This window comes from Equus przewalskii, chromosome 15 (assembly GCF_037783145.1).
Source record: "Equus przewalskii isolate Varuska chromosome 15, EquPr2, whole genome shotgun sequence".
Taxonomy (NCBI): domain Eukaryota; kingdom Metazoa; phylum Chordata; class Mammalia; order Perissodactyla; family Equidae; genus Equus; species Equus przewalskii.
In genome coordinates this window covers 17,330,646-17,355,533 of record NC_091845.1, presented here as the reverse complement: position 1 = coordinate 17,355,533, position 24,888 = coordinate 17,330,646, and the positions used below count along the sequence as shown (strand labels likewise).

Sequence of the window (24,888 nt, the reverse complement as noted above, 5' to 3'; positions counted from 1 at the left end):
CCATGTCAACTGTTTTTCTTTCATTAGTTTTGTCTTTTCTAGGACTTCATATAAATACAATCAAACTGTTGTTGCACTCTGTATCTAATCTCTATGGCTTACCAACATGTTTTTGAGCTTCATTCACATGTCAGTAATCTATTCCTTTTTATTGCTGAATAGTATTCAACTGTAGGACTCTCTTGCAATTTGTTTATCAATTCTCCCTTTGTTGGATATTTGGGTTACTTCTTATTTGGGGCTATTATGAAGAAGTGTTTATGACCATTTTTATTCAAGTTTTATGCATATATGCTTTACTTTTTGGGATAAATCCTTAGAAATGGAATACACTTGGTCTTAGAGCTAGTATATGGTTAACTTTTTGAGGACCCGCTAAACTCGCTTCTGAAGTGGTTGTTTCATTGTAGACACCCACCAGCGGTGCATGCAAATTCTGGTTAATAGCCAATATTTTAAAGCTATTAACTTCAAAGAGAGTTTGGTACCCACTATTCTAAGAGAACCATGAGTCTACATGGACAATTTGGCCACTGCCATCAGGGAGCTGCTTTCAGCTCTAAGAGGTCATTTTGTAGGGCAAGAGTTAAATGTCAGAAATCAAAGAACAGTTTAAACTTCTGCTAATTGTCAGGTGTATTAAGAAAAAGTCCTTGACTTTTCAGCTGTCCTTGGCAGATTTTACAATTACTACACATACTCCAGTATTAGATATATTTGGAAATATTATAGGAATTTGTAGTTGCTTAAAACAGAACATAATTTCCTGTTTTCCTTCTCAAAAGCTTGTACACACCACCATTTCTCACTGACTTCATTGTCAAGTGCATGACCCAGCACAGAACTAAACACATGCCTCAATATCGTCCCAAGTCTTCGAGGTCTCGCTAACCTTGACATTTCTGTATGTCTCTTAAGTCTTCCAATGGGGGCTTTCGGGTGCTTTAGACATCAGATTATCGCTCTACCCTTTACTTGCTTTAGGATTTGGGCAAGTTAGTTAACAAAGAAGGGGACAAATGGGGGCCATAAAAACTACATGAAGTGATGAAAATAAGCTCTTAATTAATAGATAATGGCAGAAATTTGTAGCTTTCAGATATTGCAGCAGTAGGAATCCCTTTCCTGAACACCATGCCATAGACGAAGTGCGATACTTAAAGAGTTCTAAATGTATCCTGTTTTCTCTGTGCAGTGTCTTTGTCCAGTCTTCCTACCCTCTGGACTGGCCTCTCTTCCCTTTTTTAGAAACCTACATCCTCCCACAACTAGAAGGACCTGCAACTAAGATATACAACTGTGTCCGGGGGGGTTTGGGGAGATAAAGCAGAAAAAAAAAAAAAAGTTGGCAACAGTTGTTAGCCCAGGTGCCAATCTTTAAAAAAAAAAAAAAAATCTACATCCTCATTGTAGTGTTCAACACAAAGGCCACCACTTTATCTGAATCTCTCCAAACTTCCTCCCCAGGAAACAAGGAAACATTCATTTGAAGACTAACTGTCCTTTAAGAACAAACAAAACGATTTCGTTTTCATTGTAACTTGCCACCATGTTTTATACTATTAAAGAACAGTTATAATGAAAACAAAAGTTGAATATGAAAACATGAATGCGAAAGATACATGCACCCTATGTTCACTGCAGCAGTATTCACAATAGCCAAGACTTGGAAGCAACCTATGTGCCTATCAAGGGACAAACAGATAAAGAAGATGTGGTATATATACACAATGGAATACTGCTCAGCCATAAGAAATGATGAAATCCAGCCATTTGTAGCAACATGGATGGAACTTGTGGGTAAAATGCTAAGCGAAATAAGTCAGAGGGAGAAAGTCAAATACTGTATGATCTCACTCATAAATAGAAGAAAACAACAACAACAAACAAACATATAGAAATGGAGATCGGATTGGTGGTTACCAGAGGGGAAGCTGGGAGGGAGGAGGGTGAAAGGGGTGATTAGGCACATGTGTATAGTGATGGATTGTAATTAGTCTTTGGATGGTGAACATGATGTAATCTACACAAAAATTGAAATATGATGATGTACACCTGAAATTTATGCAGTGTTATAAACCAACATTACTGCAATTAGAAAAATAAATTAAAAAAAAGAAACCAAAAGATGTTTTGTCTCATTATTTATTTATATATCTTACTCTTTGAGAGGTAGGAAGAGTACCACACTATGTCGTTTTCCCATCTTTATCATCACCAAGAGACGTAACATTTATTAAGTGCTTCCGATGTGCCAGACTCAATGCAAAGCCTTGACATTATTAAACGTATGAGTCAAATGCACTTGGGAATTTTTTTAGTTTCACACACATTAGTTTCCACCCTCCAAACTTTCTTTGAATATGCTAATTTCCTCTAATCTATTATTGAGAGTCAAGGTGGACATTGCATGAGAAATTAGTACAGAGAATGCTACATTCACTTAGAGTTGTGACAGAGAATAAAACTCACTGTATATTACTAATGTCTAATTTCCACTACTTTTTAAGATGTTCTTTCTCCCTCCCTCACTCCTTTCCTCTCTTTTAATCCTAGGCCATATATGAATTTCAGCATAAACATTCATGAATTGGACTATGATGTGGATGAATCACTGAAATACTAGATAGCTTTTTAAAATATGTACCTGCAATAAAAGATTTAACGTTTCTAGCTACTGGAAAGGGCCTCAGCCTTTGGCATTGGACATTTGAAGTTCATCTGAGAATGCAAGGTAATTTTTCAGGCATTGAAGAGATAGACCTATATCCAAAAAAGCTTTCCTCCATATCCTTGAAACTTTCTCTGACTTAAGCAAAAGTTGTGTTGTCTGTATAATAAGAACTTGTGATTGAAATGTGGTTTGTTTATTAACTTTATTGTAATTTTAGGCACAATGCTATTTTTAAGTAAATTTACTAGGTACAATTTATATACAATAAAATGAACCTATTTAACTGTACAGCTTAATGAGTTTTGACAAATGTGTGCCCTGTTCAATCACTGTGAATCAAGATATAAACTATTTTCATCACCTTACAAAGTTCCTTGGTACCCATTTCTAGCCAATTCCTCTCGGGTCCACCTCCAGGCAGCCACTTTTTGCTTCCTGACCCTAGATCAGTATCGCCTGTTTTACAACTTCACATAAATGGAATCATACAGTCTGTACTCTTGTGTGTCTGGCTTATTTAGCTCTCCATAATATTTTTGAGATTCATCCAAATTTATTTTTTTTCACATGATCTAAGAGCTATCATAAATTATTTTTTGGGTGTAAAGGATATGAAATAGAATATCAGTTGATGTTCTTTTTTCCATATATGGATATTCAGTTATTCCAGCACCATTTGTTAAAAATGTTTTTCCCTTTCCACACTCAATTGACTTGGAATCTTTGTCAAAATTTTAATTGGCCGTATATAGTCTTTATTCTGTTCTCCTGTTCAAATTGTCTACCCTTGTGCCAATAGCCATTACAACACTGTCTTGATTACCATCGCTTTATAGAAGATTTTAAAATCAGGTGTGAATTTTGCTGTTCTTTTGAAGTTGACTTTATTTTTTTCAAGATTGTTTGACTCTTCTAGATCTTTGGTATTTCCATGTAAATTTTAGCATCAGTTTATCAATTTCTATCAAAAACGATGGGGGAGTTTTGACAATGATTGCATTGAAATATATTCAATTTGGGAAGAATTGATATCTTAACACTCTTGAGTCTTCCAAAACATGAACAGTGTATAACTATATACCTATTTAGGTCTTTAATTTCTTTAAATGTTGTAGGTTTCATTGTAGAGACATTGGTCAATTTTCATTGTATTCATTCTGAGGAATTTGATTTTTTAATGCAAATATAAATGATACTTAAAAATTATTTTCTAATTGTTCCTTGATAAAATATTGAAGTGCAATTGATTTTTCTGAATACTGATCTTATACCTTGTAGCCTTACTGAATTCACTTATTATTTCCAGTAGTTTAATTTTTTTGTGTATTCTTTCAGGTTTTCTATGCACACAGTCACACTCTTGTGTCTTCCAAAACATGAAGAGTGTAGCTTGAAGCGTGAACACTAAGTCCTGAAGTTTGGGTATGTCAGTCCTCTGAATTTGTTCTTTTTCAGCATTGTGTGGGCCGTGCTGGGGATTTTTCCTTTCCATATAAACTTTAGAATCAATTTGTCAATATTCCCAAAATAGTTTGCTAGGATTTTCTTTGATATTGCATTGAATGTAAAGAGTGTGGAGAAACTGCCATCTTAATATTGAGTCTCCCTATCCATTAATATGGAAGTAATGTACCTTCTTCTGTATTGTGTCGGGTAATGTGTGTCTTTTGCATTTCCATATAAATATTAAAATCATAAATCCATAAAATGTTTTCTTTTCCATTCTCTATCCTCTTTACATTTCAGTTTGATTAGTTTCTATTGTCCTGTCTTCAAACTTACTGATTCTTTCCTTGACTGTGGCCAGTATACTGATGGAACCATCAAAAGCATTTCTCATTTCTTTTCTTTTTTTTTTTTTCTGGTGAGGAAGATTGGCCCTGACCTAGCATCTGTTGCCAATCTTCCTCTCTTTGCCCCAGGAAGATTGTCGCTGAGCTAACATCTCGGCCAATCTTCCTCTGTTCTGTGTGTGGGATGTTGCCACAACATGAGTTGATGAGTAGTGTGGCCACAGCATGGCTTGATGAGCAATGTGTAGGTCTGTGTTGGGGATCGGAAGCTGCGAACCCCTGGCTGCTGAAACAGAGCACACAAACTTAACCACTATGCCAGTGGTCTGACCCCCATTTCTCATTTCCGTTACAGTGTTTTTTATTTCTGGCATTACTTTTTTGATCTTTTTTAGAGTTTTCATCTCTACCCTTGTGTTACCTGTCTGTTTTTTTAAATTTGTTGAGATATAATTAATCTAACATAAAATTCACCATTTTAATCATTTTGAAGTGTATAAATCAGTGGTTTTAAAAAAGTATATTCACAATATTGTGCATCAGGTATCTAACTCCAGAATATTTCCATCACCCAAAAATAAACACTGTACCTCCCAATCTCCCTCTCCCTGGCAACCGATAATCTACTTTTTGTCTTTTTGTATTTTCCTCTTCTGGATATTTCATATAAATGGAATCACACTGTATGTAGCCTTTTACATCTGGCTTCATTCATTTAGCATAATGTTTTCAAGGTTCTTCAGTGTTGTAGTATTGATCAGTAATTCATCCCCTTTTTTGGGCAGAATAATGATCCATTATATGGATATACCACGATTTCTTTGTGCATTCATCAGTTAAAGAAAATTGGGGCTGTTTCGTTTTTGACGATTATGAATAGTACTGCTATGAGCATTTCTGTACAAGCTTTTATGTGAACATATGTTTTCATTTATCTTAGATATATACCTAGGAGTGGAATTGCTTTCTCACTTCTTTCACTATTAAAGTATTAGTTATTTTGTAGTATATTATTTTAATTGTATTATCATTTCTTATACTGTACATTTTTGAGTTATTATCTTAATGGCTGCCTGAGGATTATAATTAACATATTAATTTATAACAATCTAGTTCAGATAAATACCAACTTAATTTCCATAATATGGAAAAATATTGCTCCTATGTGATCCAAACCGGGGAACTGCAGGCCACTGAAGCAGAGCGTGCGCACATAACCGCTGAGCCACCGGGCCAGCCCCCTCATTGTAGTTTTGATATACATTTTCTAATTACTAATGATGTTCATCATCGTTTCATGTGCTTATTGGACATTCATATACCTTCTCTGGAGAATGTTTGTTTAAATCTTTGCCCAGTTTTAAATTGAGTTATTTGTCTTTTCATTGTTGAATGATAAGTATTCTTTATATATTCTGAGTACTAGAACCACACCCAATTTGTGACTCTGTTCCTCACCTTTTTTATGCTGTTATTGTTACAAATTTTATCTTTATACATTGTCTGCTCATCAATGTAGATTTGTATTTATTTATGCAGTTATCTTTTTAAATCAAATAGGAAAAAAGATGAGTTACAGACAAAATACGTTAATATTACGTTTTATCTATATTTATATAATTATATACATGGTCATGGTCTGTGATGGTTTCTGGTGAGATGGCAGTTATTAATCTTATTGAGGATCTTTTTTATGGATAAATTGCTTCTTTCTTGCTGTTTTCAAGATTCTATCTTTGCCTTTGATTTCTGACAGCTTGATTATAATGTATCTCAGTGTGTATCTCTTTGAGTTTATCCTACTTGGGGTTTATTGAATCTGTTCATATATAGATGAATATTTTCATGAAATTTGGGAATTTGGGGCCATTATTTTTTCCAGGATTCTTTCTTTTCCCTTCTCTTCTCTCCTGTCACTCCTGTTATGTGTTAGTTGGAATACTCAATTGTATCCCACTGGTCTCTTTGGCTCTGTTCGTTTATCTTCAAACTTTTTCTGTTTTGTTCCTCAAACAGAAGAATTTCAGTTCAGCTTTCCTAAAGTTTGCTGATTCTTTTGTCTACTCAGATCTGCTATTGAGCCCCTAAAGTTATTTTTTTATTTTAATTATTATACTTTTCAACCCCAGAATTGCTGTTTGTTTCCTTTTTATAATTTTGATTTCCTTATTGATAGTCTATATGGTGAGATATAATACTCATGCTTTCTTTCAGTTTTTTTTAACATGGTTTCCTTAGCTCTTTGAACATATTTAAAATAACTAATTTAAATTCTTTATCTTAAAAGTACAACGTCTAGATTTTCTCAGGGACAGTTTCTATTGATTGCTTTTTTCCCTGTATATGGGTCATGCTTTCTGGGTTCTTTAGAAGCCTCGCAATTTTTTGTTGAAAACTGAACACTGTGGATATTATAATGTGGTACCTCTGGAAATTAGATTTTTTCCCCTCCCCAGGACTTTTTATCATTGTTGTTCTTGTTGTTTGTTTGTTTTAGTGACTTTTCTGAACTAATTTTTTTAAAGTCTGTGTTCTTTGCTGTTTTGTGACCATCAAAGTCTCTGTTTGGTTATCTTAATCAGCAAATGATTGGAGAGAGATTTCTTTAATTTCCTGGATTGAAAAATCTTCCAGTCTTTGCAGATCTGCTCCATGCATGTAGAGGTACGTGAATACTTAGCCAGGCTGTTTCCAGCTCTGTCTTAGCTTTCCCTTCCTGCTTGTGCAGATCCTGAAAGCTATCCAGACGTGAGACCCTAGGACCTTCTTAGGTCTTCTCTGATCGTGCACCTGCCCCTGAACATGTATTTGGTTTCCATATTCCCAGAAATGTGTCAGAACTTTTCAAGGCCCTTCTTCCCCAAAGCATCTTATCTCCCAGCCTTTCCTCACAAGCTATTTTGGTAACCTATTGTTTATCTTCCCCACTGTTACCTTTGCTTTAGGCAGCAAAGTCTAAAATATTTCCCTGAAATTTTTTTCCACAAATATTCTCTGGATGGCTTTAGCACTGGGCAAGTTCTGAGTTAGACAAGATAAAATAGGCCTTTTGAGCCAGTCTTCTATGAAGCCACCAGACAGATCAACCAAAGACAAATCTTTGCAAATGAAGTCAGCTGTACTCCCTTGGACACTGGTACCCAGAATGCAAGATGTTATTTTCAAGGCCACTACTGAGCTTGGATGGAGGTTGGGAGTAGGTGTGCAGTGGGAGGTGGAAAAAAGTTGGATATGTTAAAACATCACAAAGCTTACTGTTCTTATTGAGATTCACTGAGTTAAATAAGCACTCCCTGAATTGCTGCAGGCTTTTCGTTCATTTTCAGAGTTCTGAAAAAAAGTTGATTCTGACAGGTTTTGTCCATTTTTTAGTTGCTTTTATGTAGGGGAAAACTTTTGGAGTTCTTTACTTCTCCACTTTTTCTGCCGTTACCCCAGATCATTACATGTCTATTCTTGCATGTTGTTCATTTTTTCCATGACAGCACTTGACTATTAATCATAGTTATTTTACATTTATTATCTGATAATTTTAACATTTGTGTCATATCTGAGTCTGGTTCTGTTGCTTGATTTGTCTATTTAGACTGTGTGTTTTCTTGCATTTTGGTATACCTGTAGTTTTTGGTTGAAAGCTGGATAGTTCTATCACATGGTAAGAACTGAGATAAACAGGTTTTTGTTTTCATTTATTTATTTTTTTATGTACAACTATTTTTTTCTTTCAGTTTTATTGAGACATAATTGGCATATAGCACTGTAAAGTTGTGCAGCATAATGACTTGACTTACATGTATTGCAAAATGATTGCAAAATAAGTTTAGTTAACATCCATCACCTCGTATAGATACAGAAAAAGTAAAAAGATAAAGGGACTTTTAATGTGAGGATTTATTCTAATCCGGCTAGGACTTGGGCTGTTTTTGCATTTTGGGGTTTTGTTTTGTTTTGTTTTTGCTGAGGAAGATTTACCCCGAGCTAACATTTGTGGTGATCTTCCTCTGCTTTTACTATGTGGGCTGCCAGCACAACATGCTGCTAACAGAGCAGGGTAGGTCCGCACCCAGGAACCAAACTCAGGCCGCTGAAGCAGAGTATGCAGAACTTAACCACCAGGCCGCTGGGGATGACCCAGGACTTAGGCTGTTTTTAATGTTTGCTATAGCTATACATGACAGAGGCTTCAAATTCTTTTAGTGTTAGTTTTGGCTTCTCTTGTTGCCTTTCAGCTTCCGTAAGTACTCCTCCTCAGAGACATTGTGGCTTTCTGCTCTTTTGGCTGTAATCCACTTTTATTCTGTGGAGCCCTATTGGTGTGGTTGCAATGTAGGGGTCAGGGGAAGCATTGCATAATCCTATGATTAATCTGTCTTTTAGTGGGCCTGTATTTCTGGGTTGGACTTTGACCTTCACATGTGTTTCTCCAGTGATATAGCTTTTTTCTTCCTTTACAGGGAGACAGGAAGACTTGGAAGGGGCCAGAATGACCTTCCACCAGCTGGGAGAATCTGGTACAGCCTTTTCCCTCGAGGACTATGCCTTTGTTATAGAGAATGCTCTGAGCACATTTCACAGTGATTCTTCTTTCCTTCTCCTTTCCAGAACCATGAGAGGATCTTTTTCTGGTCTTCACCATGAGACCCCAGTTGGGTTCCTGGAGGTAAAGCCCACTAAAGTGTCAAGGATCTTGAGTGAGGCCACAGGAGTTTCTTACTTTCACATTAGTCCACACTCAGCCTCCAGCAGTTCTTTAAAATTACCGCTTAAGTATTCCAATCAGTTTATGTGTTCTGCCCCAAGTAAGTAAATCTTGGCTGTCATTCATTTTATTCCCCTTTCTCTCCAGATATAGGAGGAGTGGTTTGTCCTCAAACTTGGTCAACTGATGGGTCCAAGAAAAGTCATTGATTTTTCAATTTGTTTAGCTTTTTCTAGTTATTAGGGCAAGAGTGATGGCTTCCAAGATCTTTAAGTCTGTACATTTATTTTTGAGTCCTTTGTGTTTTCTGTACTCGTATTTGGACAATTTCTATTGTTTTAACTTCAAGTCCACTGATCTTCTCTTCTTCAGTATCTCATACGATGTGAAGCCATCCTATGAATTTTAAATACGCAATATTGTGTTTTTCACCTCTAGAATTTCCATTTGGTTCTTTTCTGTATCTTTTATTTCCCCCCTCAGTATGTTAAGGCTTTTATTTAAATCTGTAAGCCTATTTATGATACTTATAATTGCTGTTTTAAATTCCTTCTGTGCTATTTCCATTATCTATGTCATTTCTTGGTTTATTTTTGTGGACTGATTTTCCTTGTGATTATGGGTCATAATGTCTGCTACTCCTTTGCACATCTACTGTAGGAGCTTCTTTAGTCAAGCAGTTCACTTATTTGCTGATCAGGTTATCCTTTTTCTTTTGCTTCTTCTTAAAGCCTTCTTTTTAAGCTTTGTTAGAGCATATTTATAGTAACCTTTACACTAAGGCTAGTTTAGTCTTCATATTAAGGTGTGACACTCTGGTGTCTCTTCTGATTGCCTCATTGTTCAACAAGGTCTCACTACTCTGAGTGAGTTCTGGAAGGTTCTGCTTATAGATCTCCAGCTGTTTTATTTTGTTTTGCTTCAGTTGATGAAATATTTCCCTTTCAAAGTGATGATTAGTATTTAGCTGAAGATTCCATAAACCTCCTATGAAGACCACTAGAGCCCTTTTGCTCTAAAGCTTCCCCTCATTTAGTACTTTGTTCCACAAATTACATCTGATTTAGCTTCCCCAAACTTCAGTCAGTGTCTCTTCCACTTATCAAGATCTCCATTCTTTGCTTGGGCTCCTCCTTCCCGTGCCCATGTTCTGAAATTGGCTTCAGGTAGGAAGCTGTGAATATTGTAAGGTCCACCATTTCTTTCACTTCCTTCAGGGATCCCAGTCCTGCACTGCTTCTTATTCAAATCTACGAAAACAATTGTTTCCAATATTCAGTCAAGTTTTCTAATTGTTTATTGCAGAAGGGCAAGTTTGTTTGTTTGTTTTTAAAGATTGGCACTTGGGCTAACAACTGTTGCCAATCTTCTTTTTTTTTTCCTGCTTTATCTCCCCAAACCCCCCCTGTACACAGTTATATATCTTAGTTGCAGGTCCTTCTAGTTGTGGGATGTGGGATGCCGCCTCAACATGACCTGACAAGTGGTGCCATGTCCGTGCCCAGGATCCAACCCTGGGCCACCGCAGTGGAACTTAACCACTCAGCCACGGAGCTGGCCCCAAGGGCAAGTTTCATACCAGTTACTCCTGCATAGTCAGAAGCAAAAGTTCCAAATTATACTTTCATATCATTGAATTTCCGTAATATAAACTGCCATAAATTATTGGAGACTACGGGATCACAAAATGACCTTAACTTTACACAGATTTGTTGGATAAGTTGTAAGGAATTTTAGTTTCCTTATTCTCAGCCAATTTTATTCTTAAAAGTAACTTCTTAATTTTGTGGGTTTTGGAATTCTATGCACATTCACATAATAATACCATTTTTTTATTATTAAATTACCTGGCAGTGGATAGATTGCAGTCCCCCAATTTTCTCAGCATGTATTCAAAATGAACAAAAATAGATCGAAGCTAACTAAGATAATAATAACAACATTAGCTAATATTTATGGAGCCTAATTATGTACCAGGCACTGAACTAGATTCTTTTTTTTGTTTTTTTTTAAGATTGGTTCTGAGCTAGCATTTGTTGCCAATCTTCCCCCCCTTTTTTTTTCTTCTCCCCAAAGCCCCCCTGTACATAGCTGTATATTCTAGTTGTAGGTCCTTCTAGTTGAGCTGAACTAGATTCTTTACATAGTTTATTTCATTGAAATTCTACACTGTCTTTAACCTCTCAGTTGTTATTATTGTACTGATATTACAGATGAGAAAACAAATACAGTAGGTAGGATTATTATACCCACTTTATATATAAAGAACTAAATGCTTAGAAAGATTAAATGTTCACTAGGATATGAACTTAGGTTATCTCAGAAAGGTACTAACAAATGCTATTTTCTCTTTAAAAAAGAAAACAATGTATATTTAATATATTTGATTTAGGATATTCCTGAAAGAGTAACCTTAAAAGCAAACGCTACAGGCTTATTTAGGTGTGTGAAAAACATTTCTCTGTTAAAATTGCAGCATTCATTTGAGATTTCAAAGGCTCATATTACAAACAGGTAGTTTGTCTCACAGTTGTTTATTTATTTTCACTTTATAGTTATTGACATCATTATTTTGTGAGGACAAATATTTTCCCCATTTCTAATTCCTTTATCTATAAATATTTGTTTTTAATCAAGCTCACCACCGTTTGTTTCTCCAAAGATCTTCCTGCTGTTACAGTCTGTTCTGTTTTACTCTAGACATGGATTTATTTATATTCCAGCACCTCCCAATGCACTTTGCACACACTGTAGTGGTATTCATTATGCATTTGTTGAATAAATGAGTAAATGCAATAAATAAGTAATGAAAGCCTGAAATCCCACATCTGCTCTCCAAGTTCGCTGTAGCAACTGCTCACTCCTTTTGCTCACCACAGAATTCCACATCTCTAAATCACTTACACCGTGAGCGAGTTATTATTCTTCCGAAGAGAATCTAAATTCTAACATTTTATTCATTCTTTCCTCCCTTCTTCTCTTTACCCTGGCCTCTCTAAATTGTAGATGTACACACATATACACCACACAGACATGTACAACAGACATACACTCACACAGTTACAATTGGGTGTTAAAAGTTTTCGTTCAGTCTTTCACTAATGGAAAACTTGAAGACAGGAACCATAATTTTCCTCCTTCCAACACTTCATTCCTCAGTTGCAATGAATAGAATCAATGTGTTCATCAAAGATTCCCCACTCCCAAGGAAAATGCTATCTAGTATGATTTCTTGGTTGTTTAGCAGAGCACCTTATGCCACCAAATTTGTTTATATTTAAGGATTTTTGCTGCTCTCTTGTTGCAAATGTATGTGTGTGTGTGTATATATATATATATATATATATCTCACAAAATGCTGTCTGTGCATAGCATTTTACTATATACTCATTTTGTTTTATAATACAAATAAGCAGACACATTCTAATTTGTAGAAATATGCATCATAATTGAAAGAGAATTTTTAAAATTTTAACCTAGGCATAATGATAGGATATATAGAGAGGACATCAAAATACTATTCATACAGTGCAGAGTAGGTTGGTCGAAATGAAATTATCTTCTTAATGATACATATATTTATATATTTGGGAGAAGTATAATACCGGAATTGTAGCAGAGGGTATAACATAAGATTAGGGGCATGGATTTGGGTATCTGCTCTGGGTTTAAAAGTTAGTTGTGGACATAAGAGCTGTAGGGTCTTGGGGAAATTACAGAAAGTCTCTGATCTTCGGAGATAATACCTGTTTTATGGCAGTGTTTTGATGATTGATAGGAAGCACTTTCTCCCAAATAGTAGTTTCCCATATATACTTGCACAATCGTTGCCATATTTACATATCATCTATTATTTACCTAATATTTCTATAAATGTACTCATATTTTAACCTTTGTGTTTAAAAACAACTATAAATGGAAGCAGTATTTTTGTAATTCACATGGAAACAAATGCATACATATTAGTATAAGAAATGTCAGTGTATCTTCGATGATACATATACTATGTACATGGGTTAACTCTGGGATAGTAGAAAATTGAGATGACTTGGAAAAGAATGTGGTACCTAACTACTGTTCAGTAAATTATGACTGTAATTACTGCTTATAATTAAAATGGTATAATAATGATAAAATAAGTTCTTTATTATTAGCATTTCTTTTTAGGGAGAAGATGAAATTTCACTGTGGTAGCTAAGTAGAGAAATTTGGTAAAATGGGTGTCAAAGTTTCAGGGAGCATTCTGATTTCATTTAGTCAAACCCTGTTGTGACTCTGTGTCCTGTTTTTGCTTTCAAATATATAAGAAGGGAAATAGGTTTGGTGCCTGAGTTCTAGGGAGGTGAGCAGAGACTGCATTGTTAATAAGTTTCCAAGTAAGACTGATGCTACTGGTTCTTGGTTCACTGAACTTTGAGAACCACAGCTCTAAGCCATTTAGTCCATCTTTCTCTGTTGGTCATTTGCCTGTTTATTTCTGTCCTTCATGTGGGAATAAATCGACACCTACAGGGAATCAATCCACACAAAATAATGGGAGACTACTTTATGGGAAGGGACTCCCTAAATTATCTACATTAGGTGAGTCCTTTTTCTCTTGACTTTGACAATCCAATTCACCCACCTAGCTCACCAACCCTCATGACCTTAAATCTTAAGACAAATCTCCTTCTACATCTACTTCTACCTATAGGACTTGTAAAACTACACATCTCTTATCATTTGGAAAGACCAGATAGCATCAAATTTATGAATGGATAGAAAGTTTCTGTGCTCTGAATGGTTCAGGCTTTGACAAGTCTCTTTTACTGAATAACTTGCCCATTGACATAAAAAGGTCTGAAGGGGCCAGCCTGATGTTAGTGGTTAAGTTCGCAAACTCTGCTTCCACAGCCCAGGGTTCGCAGGTTCAGATCCTTGGTGTGGACCTATACCAGTCATCAAGCCGTGCTGTGGTGGTGTCCCACATACAAAAATGGAGGAAGATTGGCACAGATGTTAGCTCAGGGACAATCTTTCTCAAGCAAAAAGAGCAAGACTGGCAACAGATGTTAGATCAGGGCCAAGCTTCCTCACCAAATAAAAAGAAGAGAGAAGGAGGGATCTGAACCTGTCTGTGCCCTCTTCACTACTCTTGTCTCAAACAAGAGACCATTGCAACCCATAATTAAACAATGTTTCTGCATTTTTACTGTATTTTCAGTCTTTCAAGGGCCTTGGAAGGATGATGTTGACTCCTGGCCTGAGCCCTACACTCAAACCCAGCCCTGCCTCACCTTCCTGGTCCTCACTACTGGTCCTACAGAAAAAGATCCTATTTGAAACTCAGATTACAGATTCCTCAGTATCTGGTAATGACTTTCAGAGTGTTTTAAAATCCATTTCTCCTTCATCTGTTCTTTTGATCTCTGGCTCTTGGGATGTTATTGCCGTACAAACCCTGTCAACTGTTTTTCCAGCTTGTCTTTCCCTGATCTTTTTCTAATGTTTTTCTGTCTTATAATATCAATAGTCACTTCTTTAGCAAGCTATCACTTTTCTAGTTTTATCTTCCCTAGTCGCGACCTAGAGTGAAATTTTCCTGTTGATTCTCTCAAACCAGGTCTATATTTGATTGCTATATTTGATTATTGGCTTATATAATGTTTGATAAATTTGTAACTAGTTTTTCACATGATTTCTAAAATTCCAGTTAATTATTGCTCGTGTTATCATTCATCTTTTTTTAAAATAATTTTCTCATCTGGATTCACTTTAATTGGCCATCTGAATTAACTTATTTACCTTATATTATAGCTTTTGTATTTCTGACCATCTGAATATCTTCCTTTTAAGTTTTTTTAAATTTGCAGCTATATCTTTCTTTATGTTGATTATATAATTGTATTTTTGTTTATAATTTAGTGGATACTATCCTATATGCTTAAATAGTCAGATCTTCAGTTTTGCCAAAAGAGACGAACAGCTGTATGATGGTCAACAACTGAAAACGTTACTAACTTATGAGTCTCAAGCATGCTTTTTGTATAACCACCACTGGTTTAGTGGTAAAAAACAGTAACTGTGTTCTTTGTTGAGGGCTTTTACTACGAAAAACTGCTCCTAGTTTCAATCTCTGTTCCTCTCTTCTAGTCCTTCTTCCTTTTCTTAACTCTCAATGCCTTCACATAATCCCCTGCTATTAAGGTTCCTAAATCCTTCCCCAAACCCTACTCTCTCTCTCTCACAGAGTTACATCCAAGCAGAATCTGCTTTTAGGACCTCTTTCTGAACTCCACTGATGCTTCCTTCAAAATCTACCTGCCTTCGCCTTTCCTCTTGGCTCTTCCAGGTTATCGGACAAACTAGCTTACATTATGTCTGATAACATATCTTTTCATAAACCCAGATGGATGCTTTATCATTTGGACTTAGGGATGTCTTATAGGACCCAGGGGCAGGGACTTCCCAAAGACTGGCTAGAACCAGGAACTGAGGAGCCATCAGGAAATCAAGCGATCATTCAGTTATTTTCTCCCCTTTGGAAAACATGGTCTCTTATCTGTTGCATTCATCTTTATAGGCAGTTTTCTGTTTCTCCACATATGTGTCCATACAAGAGCCCTCAAATTCATGTTGTATTAGCAAACCAGATGATCAATCTCTTTGTTATAAATCAATGGGACACAGAAGTTGGCCCAGTTGTTATCACATCATCCAGCCCTTTATGAATGAACCATTTCCAGGGGAGAAGTGTATATAATACAATTGTAACTGTTGAGGCTGACCCCTGGGGGAGAGAACAACTCAGAGATGAATGTAGATTTCTCGATCATGGAAAAATTGATATTTATATGTAAAATATATTTATTTATATGTATAAAACATATAAAAATTTTTATATATAAAAATAAAATTTGTATATGAGAAAACAAATCACGTTCAGGTAGGTTAGAACACCAAATGAAAATAAAATATACCATCTTGAGGTAGCCACTTTTAAAATCTTTTAATTCGAGTGAATATTTTCTTTGTAAATATTTTTTAAAACTTACATAAAATAATTGCTTAATATGCAGCTTAACTATTTTCAAAGAATGAACACATCCATATTATCAGTATCCAAATCAAGAAATAGAACATTACCAGCGCCGCAAAAGTCTCCCTTCTACTTTTTCTCTGTCATCCCCCTCCCCTCAAAATATAACCACTACCTATCTTCCAATATCCAAGATTAGTTTTGCCTGTTTTCAAATTTTTTTGTAAGTGGAGCAATGCCTGTTTGATTTTTTTGTCTGGTTCTTTTGCTCAACATTATGCCTCAGGGGTTTATCTGTGTTATTGTATGTCATTGTAGTTTACTTATTCTCATTGCTGTAAAGTATGCAATTGTTTGATAATACCATAGTTTATTTATCTATTCTAATGTGGATGAACATTTGCATTTCCAGGTAATTGAAAATCCAGACATATCGCTAAGTAATAGAGTATGCATATAATAAGTAGTGGGAAATAGCTTTCCAAAATAGTATACCAGTTTACACCCATACCCTCATCATATGAGAATTCTAGGTTTTCTACATACTAAACAACATAGGACATTGTTAGTCTTTTCTGTTTTAGCCTTTGGTTGTATAATCGTATTCCATTGTGGTTTTAATTTACATTTCCCTGATGACTATTATGGTTGAACAGCTTTTCACTTGAATATACACATACACACACATACATTTTATGAACTGACAGGTCAAGTATTCTTCTGATTTTTTTATTTGCTTTTCTGTACTTTTCTTATTGAAGATACATATATCTCTAAGATAAGATACCTATAAGATAGATCAATATATCTATTATACAGTCTATATACAAGTTCTGTGTCAGATAGATGTATAGCAAATACCATTTCCAAATTTGTGGCTTGCTTTTTCACCATTCAATTTATCTATCTTTAAATTTATAAAATTAGACATTTAATTAAGTCCAATTTATTGATCTTTGATTTCATAGTAGGTTCTTTTAGTGTCTTGTTAAGGAAACTTTGACTACCTGAGATCTTGAAGATATACTCCTATGTTATTTTCTAGATGGGTTTCCATTTTAGCTTTCATATTTAGATCTGCAGTTATTTTTGTGTAAGTTGTGGAGTGTTACAAGATTTGTTTTTTCCATATGAATACCCTTAGACCCAGAAACACTTTTGAAAAAGGCAATTATTTTACGCTGCATTGAACTATCACCTTTGTTACCAATAAAGTGAGCATGTATGTGTGGATCTGATTATCAAATCTGTTCTGTTCTATTGGTCTATTGTCTATCCTAGCATCAATACCACATTGTCTTAATTATAATAAGTATATTGCCATCTGGTACCATAAATCCTTAATCTTTCTTCTTCAACCATAGCCTTGGCTATTCTTGGCTTTGCATTATGATAATATTGTGGAGTAAATGGTCAATTTCCACACAAAACTGCTGAGACGTTGAGAGATTGCATTAGTACTGTATATAAATTTTGAGGAAGACAGATTTTATAATACTGAATCTTGCTATCCATGAATATGGGATATTCTTCATTTATTCATGCCTTCTTCAATGGATGATAGTATTTAATCCACTTACTATCTAAGAAAATATTAATATTTGAGTGTTAATGCTGGCTTTAAACACCTTAATCCAAAGGAGATCATAAAGTATGGATTTCAAATATCTAGTTTAGCTCCAATGGAGTGGAGTTGGAAGTGATGGTAAGAAGAAGGGGACAAGATGTCCACATTTTTTAATATTGTAACAAATAACTAATTTCCCCATCTGCTTTAATTTTGATAATGTCTTTAACTTGATATTTGAGGTGGCTTTTGGTATTTGCCTAACTCTAAGGCAAATTTATTTTCACTCTCTATCCTACATCTGGGATGAAGAAACATATTTTTAATGTCTAATCACAAAAATTCATGTTGGAATGAAATATGGAACTTTAATGTCTAATCACAAAACTTCATGTTGGAATGAAAGATGAACAACAAAGGGGAGGAAAACTCAATTTTTCACCAAATACTCATGCTGCTCTATGTATTAAGTATATGGTTGGTGGAAAAGTTATTTTCAGGCTTCCAAAGAGGAATGATTTCTTTGATAGACCTAGTCTCTAAGTGACAGATTTCAGGAAAGGGAAAAATGATTTTGTCATGAAAAGAAAGCATTGCATACTAGTTTGCTGGATTTGATTTTCAAGTGAAGATTTTTACGTGAAGAAAAATAAGATGTATCTATCTATATGTCATCATCTTCATCATCCTCATCATCATCTCTCCATCGTCATTTCTTTTTAATTTTGAGTGAGGACATGTACAATATATTTCTATCCCATTATCTTCAATTCAGTATAAAATTAGATGTATTTCACAGCTGACATATCTTGGATAAAAGACTAGTGATTTGGGAACTAGAATACATCTGAAAATATATTCCAAGAGAACATTGATTCTGTTTTATAATAGAATCACAAAGTTATAAGAGAAAATAAGATATTCATTGACAAAGAATTCTTTATTGGCTCACATTTAGCAATTTGGGGAAATCTCTGTGGATAAGAGTTTAAGTAGCTTTAGATCTGAGTGTTTTATTTAATAAAGAAGTATTCTGACTTTTGGCTTATATAGTGTTTTGATCAAGCGAAATATCTACCTTCACAAGTCTTATACAACCTCAAATTGTTTCATGATGATGGAAATGGTGTAATAAATACATTACCAGGAACCATTCAGATATAAAGACAACAACAGCAACTATAATAACAACTAATATTCATGTTCATGCTGGCTATGCACTTTGTTTGTCCTGTAACAAGCTATGAGGTAGGTGCTAAGAGTATTCCCATTTAACAAATGAGGAAACTCAAGTTCTGAGACTTTAACTGAGCAGGCCAGGGTCCCCCAGTCAGTAAAGAGCATAGTTACAGGTTCAAGTCCAAGTTTATCCCACTCAGTAGCTGTGCTTTGTAACACTCTGTTGCATTCTATAGGCTCTAACACAAAAGACTAGTTTAGAATCAGCTTGTCAAGTTCTACAAAAAATCCTGTAGGGATTTTGATTGATTTAATTGTTGAATCTGTAGACTATATTGGAAAGAATCGACATCTTAACGATATTTAGTCTTCTGACCCATCAACATGGTTTAATTCTCCATTTATTTAGGCCTTCTATAATTATTCTAAAGCAATATTTTGTAGTTTCAGTGTACATATCTTGAACGTATTTTGTCAAATTTATTTATAAGCATTCTAAGTTGTAGAGTCCTCAATAAATAGTGTTTTTAAAATATATATTTGAAGTTTGAATTGGTTTCTGCTAGTGCACAGAAACACAACTGACTTTTTCATATTGACCTTGTTGTGTGTTTTGTTCTGTTTTGTTGCTGAGGAAGATTTTTCTTGACCTAATTTCTGTTGCCAATTCTCTTCTTTTTGCTGGAGGGAGATTTGTCCTGAGCTAACATCTGTGCCAATCTTCCTCTGTTTTGTATGTGGGTTGCCACCACAGCATGGCTGCTGATGAGTGGTGTAGGTCCGTGCCTGGGAACCAAACCCAGGCCACTGGAGTAGAGCATGCTGAACTACAACCATAGGCCACAGGGCCAGCCCCTTGACCTTGTAGATTGAGCCCTTGCTAAACTCACATTATTTTTCTTAGCTCTGTTTTAGATTCCTTAGGATTTTGTGCATGGATAAATGTATTTTGTATAGAGTTAAATAAAGGTGGATCCCATTCTCCTGAACCATTACACAGTTGAGCAGGCATTTGTGCTTAGGTAGCTGAGTTGCATGGAATATCAGGTGAGTTTTTCTGGCCAATGTTGTGGTTGGACATGCAGACTGAAGATAAAGAAGTGATTCAGAAGCCAGCCCTGATGGCCTAGGGGTTAAAGTTCAGCACTCTCACTGCTTTGGCAGCCTGGGTTCACTTCCTGGATGCAGAACCACACCACTCATCTGTCAGTTGCCTTGCTGTGGTGGTGGCTCATGTAGAAGAACTAGAAAGACTTACAATTAGCACATACAACCATGCACTGGGGCTTTGGGGAGAAAAGAAAAAGAGGATGATTGGCAACAGATGTTAACTTAAGGCAAATCTTTCCCTGCAAAAAAAAAAAAAAAGAAGTGATTTGCTCCCCTTCTATTTCTCAAACTACTAAATAACTTAGCTGTAGCTCAGCTGAGCATTCTTTTCCCTCTTTATCTAAAATGCCATATATCAACTGCTGTGTTATAGAATGTAATTGTTAAGTAGACTGAGACCAGGAATACTCTACTTGTACAGCAATGTTATATATATACACACACACACACATATATATAAAAAGTGCAAAGCCCTGCTCTTATTATGAATCCTGTACAGAAGCACTGTAATGTGATAGGCTATTTTTAGTTTCTTCTATTAAATAGGATTTATTAACACTGTAACTTACTTGATAAATGTCTATTTTACACTGAACTTTTACCACTACAAGCAGATTTTCAGCAATTTGATAAGCATATATATTTATATTTACATTTATATGTGTATACTAAGTTTACAGAGGTACATGCTGTTGTAATTTTATAGGTTCACAATGATAAGATATTGTAATGATTAACTCAACCAAAGTATAGGATTCTACTTGTGTGATTTCAGAGATTTTGTTCATTCTATAATAATAATAGTTATATTTACTGATTTTTTTGTCATGTGCCAAGCTCTGTTCTAAGCTGTTTTCTTTGACATGTGTCTTCTCTCTTACTCTTAACAGAAATGTTATTAATAGGTACTGTTATTATCTTTATTTTCTGTGTGAGAATTCCCAGTGCAGAGAATTCTGGTAGTTTGTCTGTGATCACACAGCTAAACACTCAAGTAAGATACCATACTCTGGAAACATGCCCTCTTCAATTCTACACTATGTTTTAATTGGCTAGACCTGATTATAGGCAGAATTCATGTGCAAATGGCTCATGGTAGCTTTATAAAGTGTCAGCGTGGCTAGGCTAAACTTCATCTCTCAGAATTCCTTTTCTTGTATGTTTCCAGTTCGCGTGCACCATGAGAGAGGTTCTTGTGGGCGATCTGAGGGGCAGAAGCGAAGCAGCAGCCATTTCGGAATATTGTCACTTATCTTCTGGCTCACCTCTTGGTATGAGGCAGCAGATGGGCCTATAGCTGCTCAGTCTTCCCCGGGATCCTCCTTCACCTCCTCTGACTTTGGGCCAGGTGCATGTTTTTAGCACCATGATGAAAGGTCCTGGCTTCTGCTGGACACTCACAGCATCAAGATCAAAGACAACAAGAATTGGTGCAGATTTTTGCCAGTCCTCCTGGGCTCCTGCTCACACTTGTGGGTCTCAGCTTGTTAGATCTCCCCAGTTTTACAATCTTCTTTTCCAAATTGCCTGCATCAGACATCAAGACAACAGCCTTATAGAGATTGCATACCCGGCTCCCACAGTTGAGTAAGGGCAAATCCCCAGAGATATTATCATTGCTGTCAGAATATATTATTTTTATTTTGTAAAATTGTTATTATATAAAATTGTCATATATTGTATAATTATTAGTAGATGCATATATAATTTTATTAATATAATTTTATATTTTATAATTGCTATATGCACATATAGTAGTGTGTGTGTGTCCGTGTGTGTGTGTGTGTGTATAGAGAGAGAGAGAGAGAGAGTGCTAGTTTTATTTCTAATTAAACCCTGACTGGTAACAATTGGTTGAACTAAACAATCTGTAATAATTTAAGAATATCAATAAAAGTTCTTTATATTGAAGAAGTGATGTCAAGTTAGTCCAATTAAGTGACAGTGTTGTATACCAGACAGAGTAATGGCTGTGCAATTAGATCTGTCTTCAAAAATAGGCTGGAATTATACACCATGAGCATTGGGCAAGTTACGTAACTGCTCTGAGCCTTATTTTCTTCACTGGCAAAATGAGGCTGTTGTGAGGAGTACCTGAGACAACACATCAAGTGCCTAATACTTCCCCAAGCCGTTAAAGAAGTGATAGATACAATTACTTGCATTGTTGTGGCTGTCAGAATTAGTACTAAAGACACGGGTAATTTAGGCTCCATAAAATCATCTATCCATATAATAACATGTAATGGGACACAATGATAACATTATTTTCTATCTGGCAGAATCATACCAGCACTTTGTTCCAGACAGGGCATTTTGTTAAGTACCAGAAATGCTTTTTAAGAAGAAAATTAATTTGTATGTATAAATAAAATTAATAATAGAACATTAAAAATAACTTCTTGAACATTTGTGAAAGGATCCCATTCACATTTTAAAATTGAGTTATAGTTCACATGCAATAAAAGGCACAGATGTCAGATGTTCATTTGGATGCATTTTAACAGTTGTGTCCACCCAAAACTGGGCAAAGAACTTTTTGAGTACCCTCCTGCCTCTTTCTGGTCAATCTCCTCACTGAAGTCACACATTCTAATTTCTATCACCAAAGATTACTTGTGCCAGTGCCTTGACTTCGTAGAAATGGCTCTTAGAGTATATTCTTTTGTGTCTGGCTTCTTTCACACAACAAAACGGTGAGATTCTTCCATATTGTTGCATATATGAATAGTTTGTTTCTTTTTATTGTCAACTAGTATTCCATTGTATGAATATGCTACAAGTTATTTATACCATTCTCCTGAAGATAGACATTTGGATCTTTTCTAGTTTTGGGCTATCATATATAAGTCTGCTAAGAACATTCTTAGACAAGTCAGTTTTGGATATGTCTTCGTGTCTCCTGAGTGAAGATCTAAGTGTGAAATTTCTGTGTCATGGGGTTGTCATAGGGTGCTGATATGTTTAATTTTATAAGAAACTGCCAAGCATATGTTCTAAGTTGTTGTAATGTTTTATGTTCCCATCAGCAATGTATGAAAGCTTCTGTTACTCTACCTGCTTGCCAACATTTGTTATTGTCAGTCTTTTGAAATTTAACCATTTACGTGTATATAAAATGGAATCTAATTCTGCACTCAGTTTGTGTTTGCTAATGACTGATGGTGTTGAACATCTTTTCATTTCTTATTGACCCATTGTACATCTTTTATTGTGAGGTGTCTATTCAGACATTCAGACATTTGCACTTTTTTTGGGGTTGTTTTTCTTTTTATTATTGATTTGCAGCAGTTTAAATTATACACATTGTGGATATAAGTCCTCTGTGAGATTTATACATTACAAATATTTTCTCCAAGTCTGTAGCTTGCGTTTTCATTTTCTTAATTGTGTATTTTGATGCAGACCAATTTATCCATTTTAAAAAAACTTTTATGGTTATTGTTTTATGTGTCCTGAGAGATCATAAAGAAACTTCCAAGAGGCTTCATGACTGTCAATTTTACAATTAAGTCAATGATTCTTCTTAAATTAATTTTTTTGTAGGGTGTAAGGTAGTGGTTGATGTTCATTTTTTTTCCTTACAGATATTCATCTTTTCCAAAAGCACTCATTAAAAGGTTGTCCTTTCTTCATGAAAAGGATTTGAAGCTCTGTCAATAATTAATTGGCAAAATATGTGTGGGTATCTGTACTCTCTAATCTGTTCCATTGATCTATCTACCCATACTTATACCAATAGAACACTGTCTTTATTCCTATAGCTTCCTCCACAGTCTTGAAATTAGGTAGAAAGAGTTTTTCAACACTGTTCTTCTCTTTCAAGATTTCTTTGGGTATATCAGATTGCTGGCATTTCATTATAAATTTTAGAACCAGTTTGTCAGTTTCTTTAAAAATCCTGCTATGATTTTGATTGGGATTTAGTTCAACCAGTTGTTGAGAAAAGACATTGATGTCTTCTAATCTATATCATGGTACATTTCTCCATTTATTTAGATCATCTTTGGTTTCCCTCAACAATGGTCTGTAGTTTTCAGTATAGGGATCTTACTCAATTTATTCCTAGGTATTTGATGTTTTGATGTGCAAGTGATTTTGTCAAAATTTTATTTTCCAATTGCTCACTAATAAAGATAGAACTATGATTGAATTTAGATTAACTTTATATCCTTTGCCTTGCTGGATTCACTAATTCTAGTATTTTTGGAAATTCTTGGTGTTTTGTATGTACAAAATTATGTCATGTAGAGATAATAAAGTTTTAGGGGCCAGCCTGGTGGTGCAGTGGTTAAGTGTGCACGTTCCGCTTCTCAGCGGCCCGGGGTTCACCGGTTCAGATCCCAGGTGCAGACATGGCACCACTTGGCATGCCATGCCGTAGTAGGGGTCCTACATATAAAGTAGAGAAAGATGAGCACAGATGTTAGCTCAAGGCCAGGCTTCCTCAGCAAAAAGAGGAGGACTGGCAGTAGTTAGCTCAGGGCTAATCTTCCTCAGAGAAAAAAAAAGAAATAATAAAGTTTTAATTTTTCCTTTTCATTCCACATGCTTTTTATTTCTTTTTCTTGTTTTATTTTAGTGGCTAGGACTTCTAGTACAATGTTGAATAGAAGTGGTGGGAGAAGGTGTCCTTGTCTTGTTTGTTGTTTTAGGGGCAAAGCCTTTAATCTTTCCCCATTACGTACAGGTTTAGGTGCTTTTTGTCAGATTGAGGAAGTTTCTATTTCCAGTTTGCTAAAAAGCTTTTATCATTCGAATTATTATAAGGATGTTTTGTTTTTCTTCCTTCTTTTGTCTGTTAACATTTACATTGATTGATGTTCTAATGTTAAATTAACCTTGTAT

At 35.3% G+C, this 24,888-nt stretch overlaps 1 protein-coding gene across 1 annotated transcript in view; it reads left to right on the top strand.

The window, feature by feature from the left end:
- Window positions 1-21,337, top strand: part of LOC139076071 (uncharacterized) — a 130,185-nt gene extending 108,848 nt beyond the window's left edge. The window contains exons 4-5 of the mRNA XM_070576388.1: window positions 8,922-9,127; window positions 21,209-21,337. Of these exons, the coding sequence (XP_070432489.1) occupies window positions 8,922-9,127; window positions 21,209-21,337 (335 nt within the window). The remainder of the gene's footprint in view (window positions 1-8,921; window positions 9,128-21,208) is intronic.
- Window positions 21,338-24,888: the final 3,551 nt, after the last annotated feature.